Below are 15,947 nucleotides of genomic sequence, written 5' to 3'. Positions count from 1 at the left end.
AAAAGTAAGAGTTACTGTATGTACTGTGAATGCAAAATATGACTGAATTTTAGTAGGTTATCAAAACTTTTACAAAAACAATATCCCCACCATTGAACTTGGTAAATAAGTCATAGTTCAATCAAATTCAGGGATGTGAAGAAATCTTTCCCTCTAATAAAGGTTGGCAATCTATTAAATCTGGGTTGTTTTGCTAAAGCACATATGTCCCTTTAATATGATATCAAGAATTACATTGTTTCTGGCTTCTCAGATTCTATTCCATATCCTTGCAGATTACTTATTAGTCAAGAGAAAAATTCTGTTCATGATGGAGATAGGCAATTGACAGGAACCTAGGGCTTCACATCTGATGGCATCACTTCCTTTTTGTCTGGCTATTTCTCTCCCACCTGACTGTGATTTTTTTTTCTCTTAAATGAGAGTTTTCTTGTGTCTGTTAAGACCCTCAATACTGGCTGGGAATGGTGGCTGATGCCCGTAATGCCAGCATTTTGGGATGCCAAGGTCAGAGGATCTCTTTAGGCCAGGAGTTGGAGACCAGCGTGGGCAACATAGTGAGACCCTGTCTCCACTAAATTTTAAAAAATAAATAAAACAATACAGCAAAAAAAATTTTATTTTATTTTATTTTTGCATTTGGGTTATGTTTTTTTTTCTTTTTTTCATTATACTTTAAGTTTTAGGGTACATGTGCACAACGTGCAGGTTAGTTACATATGTATACATGTGCCATGTTGGTGTGCTGCACCCATTAACTCGTCATTTCACATTAGGTATATCTCCTAATGCTATCCCTCCCCCCTCCCAGCAAAAAATTTTTAAAAGACCCTCAATACCAAGGAATTTAACTCTGTGCTCTGAATGGATCAGCGTATCAGCCTCCTGAGCCTGAAACTTCCGCCTTATAGCTCAAGTATCTCACAGTGGGATCCACTTAAGGCTTAGGATTCCTTATGTTCTCAAATCACAACTATACACTGTTAATATCAGGACATCACAGGATTAGCGTATACAATGTGCATTGATCTGTACCCTGAACTCAGGTTTAGGAAACGGTTTCAGGATTTCCAAAATGAGGAAACCCCGAATATAAAAGTATGTTATTTGCTATAAATTATAGCAATGCCTTGCCTGTTGCCATTGTGTTCAAACTTCCTATCCATTATCAGGCTGGGATAAGAGCAGTGAAGTAAACTATTTCATTAGTAACACCAGTAAAAACTGGTGTCTTTCATTTTACTTTAAAAGACGAGAGTACAGACTAGATAATCTCTGTCAGACTTTATTAAACTTTCTGAAAGGAATAATACGGTAAGTTGCCCAGAAACAGCAATACTGTAGGTGTTAAATATTTTTCCACACCTTGGCCTCCAATAAATAAATAAGATACATAACAAATAACACTAGCCACGATAATTATGAATTAGAACATCTGAAATCAGGCTAAGAAGTAAAAAGTACTGCATAAAGGAACTCTCATTTATTTATAACTTTTTATTATAAGAAAATTAAACATTGTTCATATAAATAAAAAGGACTTGGACACAATATTCTCCTAAGAGGGGTGGGGTTAGTTTCTGCAAGTTTTCTTCTTGAAATTAGTTGATATAAGAGGATTTACTCCAGACATTTTGAAGTGATGTTTTTTCTAGAACTTTGTAATGTTCATCGGTGCAGCCAGTGAGACAAGGCTGCTCTTTGTGACTGCAGAGCCATCACTTCCCAACATCATTATAAAAACAAACAGCTCGCCCTCGACTCCCCACATGACAATGGACCGGCGTCTGTCAACAGACGTGCATTATGTGCCGTGTGAGAACATGACTGTGACATTTGCTCTCGTGACATGGCAAATTTCGGCGGCTTGTCTGTAAAGAGATTAGCATTCATTACGCTGCAGCACCTTTCATCAAACTAATGACATTTCAATCAGCACATTTTCTCCAGTTTCGGTACTTTGCTATCTGAGCACAAGTCTCTAATTACGCTCAAGCAACAAGTTTCACATCAATCTCACAATTTATGCACTCACCATACACCATTGCTCCTCCAGTTTCATGCAAGAAGCGGAATCGGTGATTTTTAAATAACCAGATTGTCAAAATGGTAAGGATGAGCAAAAAATTGAAGACAAGCAGCTCCACCGCTCCCTGATGTTGAAACTGATACTCATCCTTTTCTGACATAACCCTTGACTGTCTCTCCATTCTCCAGTCTTCTTGGGATTCCTTAGATAAAAACCTGGATAAGGGCTATTTTATCAAGATTTGCCTAAGACAGTCTGACTGCCTGAGAATTTCAGAAGAAACACTGCCACTGTAGTTGCTACTTCACAAGCATTCTGCCCTGGCTTAGTATTCGGATGGCTTCTAGTTACAACTTCCTGTTTCTCTCTTAAAGCAGCCCTGTCTCTTTTCAAACTCCGGAGTGTGCGGTTTCATCACTGACTCTTAATGTCTTTAAATGATTCATCTCATGAAAATATCTTTCATACTGGACAAATCTGCAAGCAATCATTCTAAGATCTTCAATCATGGTCTTATTGTTCCAAACAAGTCTTCTTAAGCTGCATAAATACGAACTGTAGATTAATAATTATAAAGGTAGCCTTACACTAGCAACGTTTTCCAAGTTCAACAAGCCAATTCCTGACTCAACTTAACCTAAATGCAAGATCTTTCCTCTCTAACCAAAACTTGCCAAAGTGATGGGGATTGATAGCACAGTTATCAATCAGCCTCTGTGCTCTAAATGGATCAGCATATTAGCCTCCTGAAAAGATATTACACTGCTTAGCCTGAAACTTCCGCCTCATAGCTCAAGTATCTCACAATGGGATTCACTTAAGGCATAGGGTTTCTTATGCTCTCAAATCATGACTATACATTGTTTAAGCAAACCTAAAGTGATTTCACAGGATTTTTTTTGTTTTTTTTTTTAGTTGAGAAGCAAGAAAGGATTTAGTATATGAATCTGTTTGGCTTTATATAATTGATAGTTGCAGAGCAGCGTTTAAACTCTAAATCAATTGTTTTTCTTTTAACAAGAGAAAACAATGAAAGCAAAAGACAAATAAAATTTCATCCCCATCTCTACCACTGTACTGTTTGGATATGTTGAGACAAAAAAAAAAAAAAAACCACATAACTTTGAAAGAGAAACTCACACAACCATCCTCAGCAATGCCGCATGAATGGATTTCTCTTTGTAGGGTTCCTGGTCTAGGCATCCAGCACCCACAGAAATCTGCAATAGATCACAACCTCCTCTGTCCTGTGGCAAAACAATGTTGCTCACTGAGAAATGGTTCTGCCACCAGAAATGAAAGCTCCATATTCATAGGATTCTGACCATAAGAGTGATGATTCTTCAGATCATCTTCCATGTGGCAGGTTGCTTCTGTCTGATTTCATATTTTTCTACTTTAAAATAGTTCAAGATAATACCATGGGTTCTGCAGCTTTTTTTTTCCTTTTCTTTCTTTTTTCTTAGCAAATGTTATGACCTGCTTGCGTTTAACACTTGATCCTATAACACATTTGGGTACATCCTGGGGTTAAGTGATTTTTTTTTTCATTTTACCATATCATTGTAATTTAGGAGTATTAATCACTTATGATCCCCATTTTGAGAGAATTAATACTCAATTTATACAATGTGATTTCTTATTGAGTAGGCTGAGCTCAAATGCGTCCTGAAACAATTTTTGTCACTAAAAGCTAAAGGTCAAGCATGTAATATTATTGGGAGCTAACTACCTCCTCAACAAACGGTTTCACCATGAGAATAAGTCTATCAACCCCTTAATACAAAACTCTGCTGTTTCAGCATCTTTGCTTTGTGCAACTTTTGAAGCTTATTTCCTCTCTGAGTTTAACTTAGCAGAGGGTATTTATGTGTGCTGCAGATGTTCTTCTAACACACTACCCTTTTTGGCAGGAATATCTGTGATGACTAATATTCATACTGTTTTGAAACCTGTCAGCTAATGCTTGCAAGCATTTCATGGAGCTTTGCTAGCAGGTTCTACCTTTATAATTTTGCAACTCCACAGGTTGAGTCAAGTTGTCAGATATACAAGATAACACAAATTCAAAACCTAGAAACTTCCTGTCCTTTTGTTTTTTGTCATTATTGAATTACTTTGGTTTTCTTTTATCACAATTATTCCATCTGAGTAGAATAAACATTCTCTGGTTGGCCCGTGACATCCAGTTTCACTCTTTTACCCAGTGAAACAACTTGACAAAAGATTAATGGCCCATAGAATGTTTTGATTGGCTTATACATCTTTTTAAAAAGTTTTAGGTTTGATGTCAACACATTCAAATCAGTATATTTAACATTTGAAAAATCATACGGCTTCTTGCAAGAAAAACTTGTAAGATCTGGCACACTGGGTCCTTCTTACATGGCCACAATCTGTTGAGGCTGAGTGTTTGCCTGCTGCATTTGCAACCAGCTTGCCACAAGTCCATTTATCCCTCTTCTTTCATTCATGGTCCCTGTGTGGCCCCTGCAGATGTATGACCCCTGCTTTATTCCAGGAATGGAGTACATTCACTATTCCATTGTTCATTCCTGATGCTGCTTCACACTGGGGGAAAAAGCTCAAAGAAAAGGGGGCTCAGGAAACGTCTCCAATTCCTCCACCCAGAAAAGGAATTCAATTCTTCCTATTTTGTGTTTTCTTTTCAGAATATCATTTTTTATTTTGCTGTACCAACATAAGTGAGAAAATAAAATGGAAACATGTAACAATAGAGAGTCTACTATGGACCAGAAAATATGCCAAGGAATTTAACTTAGTCTAATTTAATATGCAGAAAATACTCACCCTTCTCCTGGTGAGTAATTCTGGGAGGTTTGGCAACATGGCCAAGGTCACACAGCCAGTAGGAGTTAAATTACATGTGGGGTGTATTGGCCTTTAGATAGCTTTTCAGCCAGGGTCATCAACTCATCCTAGCTTATCAGGGACTTTCCTGGTTTACTACTGAAAGTTGTGTGTCCCAGGAAACCCCCTCACTCACAGACAAACAAGGGAAGTTGGTCACTCTAATAGCCAAAGTTCCTCAAATTCTCAAATCCTGTACTGTCAGTAATCACTATTTTTCATGAAATTCCTGAAGGAGATAGTCACACAGAAAAAGAATATCAGTTAAAAATTACACGCTGTTTTATGACCTGGTAACCAGAATCATTAGTTCCAGGTTCTCAGATGAAATTGGGATGGACTCAAAACTTAGGTACAAGGACCGAAGAGGAATTCTTGACTGTCCCTAAATCTCAATATTAATACCTGCTGGCCACTGCAAGATGTGACATGCAAGTGAGAAGCAGCAAAGAGAAAGAACAGGATGGCCCAGCCTGTTGCAGTCAGTGTGCCCTGTCTCAGCTTGCCCATCCAGCCACAATGAAAGAAAGAACTGAAGAGTGGAACCTCCCAGGCCAGTGTAACTTTGCATGGTGCAGTAATCCCACCCACTAGTGAATGGGACCCAATCAGCTTTATAGAATCTAACCAATCACTTGAGAGCTCCTCATTCTTGTAAGGGGTCATCGAAGATTGTGGGGTCAGAGTATCGAGAAGCTAAGTTTGCTTTGGGTAGGGAGACATACTGAGAAGTCCCCTCTCCGGCTCCCTGGAGCTCCACAATGCCCAGTCTTAGTTCTCTCTCAGCCCCTAGGGTTAACAGAGAATGCTTAAGACAACACAGGCCCTAGGTTATAGGAAAATTCCACTGTCTCATTCATGTGGCCTTTCCCTTGCTATTTATCCATCTCTGAGACCAGTGAAATGGAAGTTTCATATTTTGCCCCACCCTACTCCAAGCTTCTGAAATGGGCCAGGACAGGACTGTAATTAAGTTTGCTTAAAAGCCACACAATGTCCTCATCCAAAAATTCATCCCCATCCTATTTTCAAGCTCACCATAGACCTATCTTAGCTGTCCCCACCTGAAAGAAGTCACATGTTAGCATAAATTGCCCCTAAATTTGAATCATATGGACCCCTCCCATTAGTATGTTTCCATGGAGAAATGCAAGTTCAAAAATTTCACAGGCAATTAAATCCCATAGTAAACACTTGGACAATATTAAGCCCACCCCAAATTCACTGTTCAATGCTTGGTTTCTTTTCTTCAGCCTTTACGAAGTCTGGTCCGTGGGATCCAGGGCCATGAACCCAGGATGTGACCCCAACTCCATGTTCTTTCCACTGCTCTTCATTATAGTGGGAAGGTGAGATTAAAAATCACTGAAAATGAGTTAAATTAGAGAATTTGTATCATTTTATTAAACAATGCAAGTGTAGAAATGTGCATGGCATGGATAGGGGATCCTTTCCTTCTTCTACCCGACAAGTGCATTCCAGCCATTCTCTGAGGAGGGAAATACGGGTGCAGACCTCACTGTTTTCCTCTGTGAACTGTTATCTCTGTGTTCATTCTTGATGCTCAGAACTCCATCACTCAGTGATGACCAGAGAAAAGGGGAATCTTCTTCCACCTGCACTAGAGATATTTGGCTGGGCTTGGCCCACCAAACACGTACTGGATGTTATTTAGGTATTTTTTTCATTGAAGAGTCCCAAAACTGTATACAGCCAGATTGAGGCAAATCTGACACAATGCCTGTGATCCAGTCATGTCATCCCTATGTCATCAAAAAAGGGACCATCTTACAGCTGAAGCCTGGGGAATGAGGAGGGTCCCAGATGCAAATCCCTTGATTCCCAACTCAGCCCCTCTTCACCCTTTTTCCTGCAATCCCCCGCTTTTGTCCTCAGCTTTCTGTGCACAGCACATCATCTCTTTTCTTTTAGAAAGGACATCTCTTCAATAGAAGTAATAAACTTCAGTCTATAGGTCCCCTCTTCCGTCTTGCACATCTTGGAGGGCCTATCATGAGAAAAAAAAATTCACTCACTGGCTTCTTGTTTTGTTCAGTCTCTGCTGGTTCTGCATAAGGCAGAGGTAATGCAGGCTCCTCACAGTGGCTGGAACCTACTCCTAACCCAAGATAAAGACTTCCGGGGTGAAAAGAAGTGTGAGCTCTGGAGCCAAGGCCAAGAAGGAAAAGATGGAGACATGCTACTCCATGCTGCAACTTGTTTTAGCACAAAATTTCTGAAATAAGAGCTGAAAAAATTCATTTCTTTGATCTCCCATTAAGTGTCCACTTGATAAATTTGCTTTCTTCTTAGGATATAACTGCTACTCTATATCTTACCAAGTAATAATTCTGACCTCACTAGCTAAAAGACACTGTGTTAAATTATAAAAGTTTTGTATAAACTAACAAAGAAAGGCATCATGCCCCTCACCTCTCCCTGATCTCTACATTTTTCTCTAAAGAGAAAAAGAGACTTAGGAGAGAAGACAAAGCTCCAGACTAGGAGAAGTTGAATGTGCTTGGAAATATCTTCTGAAATGAAGTATGTCAAAATCAAGCAGATTTGGACAGTTTCACATCTTAGTTTTTCCCATATCAATTCAAAATCTAGCCTTTGAGGCAGCCTTTGTTAGAGGGTGTCTCTATGTGAGTTCCCTCAAAGCAGACCTTGAGACAAGGACTTGCAGGTAGTTTATTTAGGAGAGGATCCAAGGAATCCCAAGTGAAGAAGTTTGCACAAAGACTAGAAAATACCATTTTTCAAAAATAAAATTTTAATTTGCATTGAAGCCTTATTCATTCTTCATTTCATTCAATTCTGTATGTGGTTTGTGCACTTTGAAACTTTAATAATTTATAGCTATGCTCAAAGCAATCCTTAAATAGCACCTAAGATGAATTTTATTTACACTTAAGCCAACTAAATTACATAATAAATTGTATGACAAACACTATGGTTCTCTTAGATAAGAAGGTAAATCATGTTCCATGGCCAGCAGAGTTAAAACTACATGTCACCTGTGCAGAGAAAATTCAATTTACTTTGAAATACAATTTTCTGATGGTAATACTATATCTAAAGTGTAAGTTTTAAGTTAAAAGTTTAAAACTACTCTGAGACTCTTTGAAGACTGTAACTTGGTGTATCACGCACAAACACATACACTGTGCCCCACCCTACCACCCAAGGTCTTCCTACAAATGAATTTTAAATGGACAACAGGTGGTTACATATTCATTTAAATCCAGACCAACAGGTTTTAATGGATATCATAGGACAATGTGATTTTATTTCTATAAAAATGTCCTGCATTACTGTGGGGAAAAAAACCAAATCACAAAGCAAGATAGAGCATACAATGACAATTTTTTGGTTACATCATATGTAGCTTCAAGAATGTTTCTTTGTTGGCTATGCTAAATATGAGTTTACAAATAATGACACTTCTACTATCCGGTCAGAAGCTCCAGTATCTAAGTAACTGACTTTCGTTTCTAAACTCTAGGTGTGGAAAAGAACTGTTTCTCAGAATATAATCAGAACCTATAAATCTCAATTAAACCTGTAACAGAAACATTGTGTTCTAGCAGCTGTTGGACAGGCTCTTCCAGATTCCCAGGTTCCTCAATGAAATCACTAAAAAGACGATGAATTATGAATATTTGCTTGTCCTTTGAATCCTTGCTAAAAGGGTAATTTTAAAAGTTTTTCAGCAGGGTATTTGGGCTTCAAAATTGAGGGACTATAAATAACGTACAGTTTTTAAATGTTAAAGGAATATTCTTTCTGTAAAAAAAAAAAACAAACAAACAAAAAAATGTCTTCCTAGCTTCTTACTTAAGCCATGTCCTTTATGACACTATAATCTTGAGAATTGTTGAAATGGGAAAAAGCAGAACCAATTAATTATCAGCAATTTAAGATTCAAACAGTATTGGATTCCACCAAAATCTACTCTTAAAACTAGGTTTATTTCTAAGTGAAAAACAAAATCGTTGTGTTAGAGATTCAACAGCCAAAACCTCAGGCCTCTCCTTTCCGCCATGATAACCAAAAGAGAATACACACAAAATAGACAGCTGACAAGAACAGGGTACACCAAGAATGTAAGGCTTTTGGTGAACTTTGTTTGATAATGCGGCTTAGACCAGAGGCTTCCCACATCTCACTTCAAATCTATAGGAAAGCCGAGGACAGCATACTCTGAGACACACTTGCTGGGGTAAAGTCTATCTGCACAGTAGAATCTCCTTCCAAGTACTCAACCTCTCTAAAGAAGGGTTGCCTTTTGCAGAGACAGCAGCCAGAAAGAGAATCTTAGGGCTACACCCACCACCCCTCAAGCTTCTGGGCTCATTTTGACTGATCAGAGAAAGAGAGAAAAGACTCAACCTTCTCTGCACCTGAGCACAGGAAACTTACTTCTAGTAAGGCGTGGCCCAGCTAATGCGGTGCTTGGATCACCCACTGACCATCCGTATTCCAAGGGATTGAGTGGGATATGCTTTCTCTTCCAAGAGGTCAGAAGTGGAGGTAGAAGCTTCCTCCGTCGTGGACCAGTGTGGAAATGTAGGGATAGAAGCAGAAGGGCTCCCTGTTTAATTTTTTGTGGGGGAGGAGGTTTTGTTTTGTTTTGTTTTGTTTTGTTTTATTTGCTGTTGTCCCAGGATTATTGAAAATATTACAGCATTGCAGACAGATTCAAAGAGCTCCCCGAGGCATTTTGAAATTTATCTCAACTGTAGGTCGAATGACCTGCAGGTTGGACAGACTGTGACAAAGTCCAAAAGCTTCAGCATTTCCTTAGTGTCAGGATCTACTTCAATGGTCTCCTGATCCAGGACTGAGATCTCGGGAACATAATTGTTTCTCTTTTCTCTCTCCTCCTCCTGCAGCTTGATGGAGATACCTCTCACTGGGCCCTTCAGAATCTGCTTCATCAGATGCATGACATAGCCTATTATCTTGTTGCGAAGCTTCTTGCTGAGGATAATGGCGATCTCGCACACACGTTTGTTCGTGTGGATGTCGTTGCCTAGGCGCGTGTAGTACTTTTCTGTGATGACCTGGGTGGCCTTCGTGATTTTGGTGCAAACGCGGCCATGTGAGTGAAGGGCTCCCTGTTAACTCTCCCCAGGTCTTTTTTCTTTAAACCTGTTGGAGCAGGGCTGGTCTGCTCGGGAAAGCAAGCCTGCATTGTGTCTCAGCAGGTCTGCTCCTGCGTTCATGGGGATGCGTGTTTTGTATCCTCCTAGGGCTAGTGTGTAGAGTGGCCTAACTGTTGCACTTGAAGGCTGTAAGGAAAATAGGAACTCGATGAAATTACCTTAACTTCACCCCACACCAAAGGATTAACATTTCCTCCTATACAATTTTTTTTTAATTGTGTTGACGACAAGTTGTGTTTAACCAGGTCAGCAAAAAGTATGCCATTTTAAAAAATACTCAAAAAATACATTGTAGATACACTATTCAAACACCTGCATTTGAATGTTATTTGATTATGAAATTGTGAGAAAAATCCCTAAAGTTTGAAATCAAATTCCCCTTCCTTCTGTGAGCTAAATTTGAACTTTTTCTGACTTTGCTTTCTAATTTTGTTGGATTGGGCTCAGTCGCGTGGTGCCAGATTTTCTTCACCAGCTGTGATGTCTGAGGCCATCTTTGGAGCACTAGAGTATCTATAGACTCTTCAGCAACGACAAAGTTGAATGAACCCAACTACAGATTACTCATGCTGAGCCAAAAAACAGGAAGCACGAGCAAATCCCACGCTCCTAGAGCAGCTGTCCTAAACCAAATTGTCTGTCCCTAGTTTTGTAAATAGTACAATTTGGGGAAAGGCAGGAACACGAAGAAATGCAAAGTTATAGATATCATATTTTTTGTTTCGGGCTAACCAGTGTAGACATCAACTGGGCATTTGGTCCAGAGGTCATTATGAGAGAATTTAAACCCACAAGAGAGAAATTGCCCATTTATTGTAACATTGAGCTCCCTGCGCCAATGGGGAAATCACTTGTATACACTGTCTTGCCATTAGAGAGTGGCACTTAAAATACTTTCTTCTAAAATTTTGAAATGTGCCAGCTTGATACTTCTAGTCCTCCAGTTTTATGCAAGGCTTTGTCAGTCCCCTCTGTGTTCATCTAGTGTGTTTAAAGCCTTTTCAGTATTTATTGGTGAAATGATATGACATCTGGACCTTTAATACAGACCTTCATAAAATCTTATGAGATAAAGTTAAAACGGAAGTAACGACGATTTTATGGTTGCTGGGGCTACATGATGGGAACGTATGGTATTTTTCTCTTTACTTTTGTGAGTGGTTGAAATTTTTCATAATAAAATTTTTTTTATGTATTCTTATTTCCCTCTCGATTGTCACATTTGGGGGATCCAGTTCCTCCCTGGGCTTGAATGCTGCCTAGTAATGTATCTTCCATTCCCTCTTTAAGCACATTCATGATATGTGTTCTGTGAAATCCCACCCTCTTTACCTTCTCTATTGCTCCATATTGAGTAGAATTCCAAGAGGGTTTTAGCCTTGCACTGCAGCAGCTTTGGTCCTGGAGTTCCTTTCATCTGGGAACTCTGTTTTATGGGTAAAGTTCTCTCTCATTACCCTAGTGGCCTCATTTGGAGGATTACCCTCAGCAAAGCCCTAACTAAAGCCACTGTGGATACTTCTAAGTAGGAATCATTATGCTCTTTTTTATTTCATTGTTTTCTCTACCCATATATTTTCCTATATTATCATTTATATAATTCAAACTTTTTTTATTTCAATAGTTTATGAGATACAGGTGATTTTGGTTACATGGATAAGTTCTTTAGTGGTGATTTCTGAGATTTTAGTGAACCCGTCACCCGAGCAGTGTACACTGCACCCAGTGTGTAGACTTTTATCCCTCATTCCCATCCCAGCCTTCCCCTCTGGGGTCCCCGAAGTCCATTATATCATCTTTATGCCTTTACATCCTCATAGCTTAGCTCCCACTTGCAAGTGAGAATATATAATATTTGGTTTTCCATTCCTGAGGTTACTTCACTGAAAATAATGGCCTCCAGCTCCATCTGAGTTGCTGCAAAAGACATTACTTCATTTTGCTTTATGGTTGAGTAGTATTCCATGGTGTATATATATTACATTTTCTCTATCCAGTTGTTGGTTGATGGGCACTTAGTTTGGTTCCATATCTTTGCAATTGAGAATTGTGCCGCTATAAACATGCATGTGCGTGTATCTTTTTTGTAGGATGACTTCTTTTCCATTGGGTAGACACCCAGTAGTGGGATTGCTGGATCGAATGGTAGAGCTACTTTTAATTCTTTAAGGAATCTTCACACTGTTTTTGATAGTGGTTGTACTAATTTACACTAATACAGTGTAAATTACACCAGCAGTATAAAAGTGTTCCCTTTTCACCACAACCATACCAACATCTATTGTTTTTTGACTTTTTAATAGTGGCCATTTTTGCAGGAATCAGGTGGTATCTCATTGTGATTTTAATTTACATTTCCCTGAGGGTTAGTACTGTTGAGCATTTTTTCATATATTTGTTAGCTGTTTGTATATCTTCTTTTGAGAAATGTCTTTTTATATCCTGTGCTCACTTCTTGATGGGACTATTTGTTTTATTCCTTGCTAATTTGTTTGAGTTCTTTGTAGATTCTGGGTACTAGTCCTTTTTTGGATGCCTAGTTCGCAAATATTTTCTCTCACACTGTGGGCTGTCTGTTTGCTCTGTCAATTATTTCTTTTGCTGTGTAGAAGCTTGTTAGTTTAATTAGGTTGCATTTATTTATTTTTGTTTTCGTTGCATTTGTTTTTGGGGTTTTAGTCATAAATTGTTTGCCTAAGCCAATGTCCAGAAAAGTTTTTCCAATGTTTCCAGAATTTGTATGATTTCAGGTCTTAGATTTGTCTTTGATCTAGCTTGAGTTGATTTTTGCATAAGACGAAAGATGGGGATCCAGTTTCATCCTTCCATATGTGGCTTGCCAGTTTTCCCAGCACCATTCATTGAACAGGATGTCCTCTTCCGAATTTATGTTTGTGTATGCTTTGTCGAAGATCAGTTGGCTGTACATTTTTGGCTTTATTTCTGTTCTGTATTCTGTTCTATCGGTCTATGTGACTTTTTATACTATTACCATGGTGTTTTAGTAACTATAGCCTTGTAGTATAGCTTGAAGACAGGTAATGTGATGCTTCCAGATTTGTTCTTTTTGCTTAGTATAGCTTTGGCTATGTGGCTCTTTTTTGGTTCCATGTGAATTTTAGGATTATTTTTTCTAGGTCTGTGAAGAATGATGAGTAAAACAAAAATAAATAAATGTGACCGTATTTTGATGGGAATTGCATTGAATCTGTAGATTGCCTTAGGAAATACGATCATTTTCACCATATTGATTCTTCCCATCTATGAGTATGGGATGTGTTTCCATTTGTTTGTGTCATCTACGATTTCTTTCAGCAGTGTTTTGTGGTTTGCCTTGTAGAGATCTTTCACCTACTCGATTAAGTATATTCCTAAATATTTTATTTTTTTGCAGCCATTGTAAAAGGGATTGAGTTCTTGATTTGATTCTCAGCTTGGTCATTGGTGGTGTATGGCAGTGCTACTGATTTGTGTGCACTGACTTTGTATCCTGAAACTTTATCAAATTCGTTTATCAGATCTAGGAGCCTTTTGTGTGAGTCTTTAGGGTTTTCTATGCATACAGTCATATCATCAGTGAACAGTGACAGTTTGACTTCCTCTTTTCCAATTTGGATGCCCTTTATTTTCTCTTGTCTGATTGTTCTGGCTAGGACTTTCAGTACTGTGTTGAATAGAAGTGGTAAAAGTGGACCTTCTTGTCTTATTCCAGTTCTCAGAGGAATGCTTTCAACGTTCCCCTTTCAGTATGATACTGGCTGTGGATTTGTCATATATGGCTTTTATTATTACTTTGAGGTAAGTCTCTTCTATGCCTATTTTGCTTAGGGTTTTTATCATAAAGCAATGCTGAATTTTATCAAGTGCTTTTTCTGTGTCTATTGAGATAATCATATGGTTTTTGTTTTCAATTCTGTTTATGTGATGTATGACATTTAATGATTTGTGTATGTTAAACCATCCCTGCATTCCTGGGATGAAACCCACTTGATCATGGTGTATTATCATTTTGATGTGCTGTTGGATGTGGTTAACTAGTATTCTGTTGAAGATTTTTGCATCTATGTTCATCAGTGATATTGTTCTATAGTTTTGTTTTTTTTTCTTTTGAGACAGAGTCTTGCTCTGTCACCCAGGCTGGAGTGCAGTGGTGTGATCTTGGCTCACTGCAATTATGCCTCCTGGGTTCAAGCGATTCTCCTGGCTCAGCCTCCCAATTAGCTGGGTGACAGGCACTCACCACCACACCCGGCTAATTTTTATATTTTTAGTAGAGACAGGGTTTCACCATGTTGTCCAGGCTGATCTTGAACTTCTGACCTCAGGTGATCCACCTGCCCCAGCCTTCAAAAGTGCTGAGATTATAGGCATGAGCAACCACATCTGGCTGGTCTGTAGTTTTCTTTTGTTTTTTGTTATGTCATTTATTGGTTTTGGTATTAGGGTGATATTGGCTTCATAGAATAATTTAGGGAGAATATACTCTTTCTCTATTTTCTGGAATAGTTTCAGTAGGACTGATACCAACTCTTCATTGAATGTCTGGTAGAAATCAGCTGTGAATCCATCTGGTCCTGAACATTTCTGTTGACAATTTTTTAAATTACTGATTTAGTCTTGCTGCTTGTTATTGGTCTGTTCAGGGTTTCTATTTCTTTCTGAAAATCTAGGAGAGTTGTATATTTCCAGGAATTTATCCATTTCATTTAGATTTTCTATTTGTGTGCATAAAGGTGTTTATAGTAGCCTTGAATTATTATATTGTTTGTATTTCTGTGGTATTGGTTGTAACATCTTCAGTTTCATTTCTAATTGAGCTTGTTTGGACCTTCCATTATGCTTTCTTTCATGTGCTTTTCCCCAAAACTGTTCCTTTTCCTGACTTTTGAATTTCCAAGCCTTGAAAACCTTTTTCTCACATCATCAGCAATAGAACCATTCTCTCAGCTACATGATTTCCTGTGGCAATGGAACATGCCCTAATGTTCCATTTCCTTCTGCTCTTCCACAGATTCTTCAGGATCAGCAGAGCCTTGCTTTCTTCCTCCCCCTCCTGCGTAGCAATGATTGCTGGACGAGAATTCCTCTCCTCTTTTTTCTTTAGAACCAGACAGTTTTCCTGGAGTCTCCCATATGAAATCATTGAGTTCTGAGTCAGTCAATTGCATTAATTGTTCAAATACATCCAGTCACCATCACCAACCCAAGCTGGAAAATTCTATCTATAAGCTACCCTCCATCAGCCCAACAGCTAACTCTGGCCTGGAATTGATCTCCTTTGCACCTACTGTGCTACCCTTTACTGTGCTTCATCTTCCCTAAACCTTTGCACAGAGTCCTAACTCTATGTGTTTCCTGGAAATCTTCCCCCAAACCATGGCCATAGAAGTTTTGCCACCTGAAATGACTGTGTCACCTTCAAACTTATCTAAGGATGTTTAATGTATTCTCTGCTAATCTTCTCAGCCCTTCTATAACAAATGTCCAATGTTTCTGAAATCACCCCATGCAGCTCTTCCAAGAAGTTTTCCAACTGCTCTCTTATTCTTGCAACTCTAAGAGGACACCTCTCAGAATGCTAGAAAACAAATGACAAAGTTTCCTCAACAAATAAATTAGAAAAAGAAAAGGGGGAGCTGGAGGCAGTTAATAAATAGAAAGAAGTTTAAGGGACATATCAACCAAATGCAATGTGGGAGCTTTCTTTCTGATCTTGATTCAAACAAACCATATATTTATATGGTATTTATAAACAATGCTGAAATTACAGTTGGGTGGTGGGCACACTAAAAGCTCAGACTCTACCCCTGCATAATAGATGAATATAAGAAATCTGCACTTGTACCCCCAAATCTACAAAAATTAAAAAGAGAATA

The 15,947-nt window shown here is 38.6% G+C and overlaps 1 protein-coding gene across 1 annotated transcript in view; it reads right to left on the bottom strand.

The window, feature by feature from the left end:
• The window catches only part of SLC9A9 (solute carrier family 9 member A9), a 598,822-nt gene extending 596,403 nt beyond the window's left edge, over positions 1-2,419 (bottom strand). Inside the window, exon 1 of the mRNA XM_030816700.1 lies at positions 2,036-2,419. Coding sequence (XP_030672560.1) covers positions 2,036-2,210 — 175 coding nt within the window. The 5' untranslated portion in view covers positions 2,211-2,419. The remainder of the gene's footprint in view (positions 1-2,035) is intronic.
• Positions 2,420-15,947: the final 13,528 nt, after the last annotated feature.

Source organism: Nomascus leucogenys, chromosome 8 (genome assembly GCF_006542625.1).
Source record: "Nomascus leucogenys isolate Asia chromosome 8, Asia_NLE_v1, whole genome shotgun sequence".
NCBI lineage: Eukaryota > Metazoa > Chordata > Mammalia > Primates > Hylobatidae > Nomascus > Nomascus leucogenys.
This window is presented reverse-complemented; position numbering and strand designations above follow the sequence as displayed.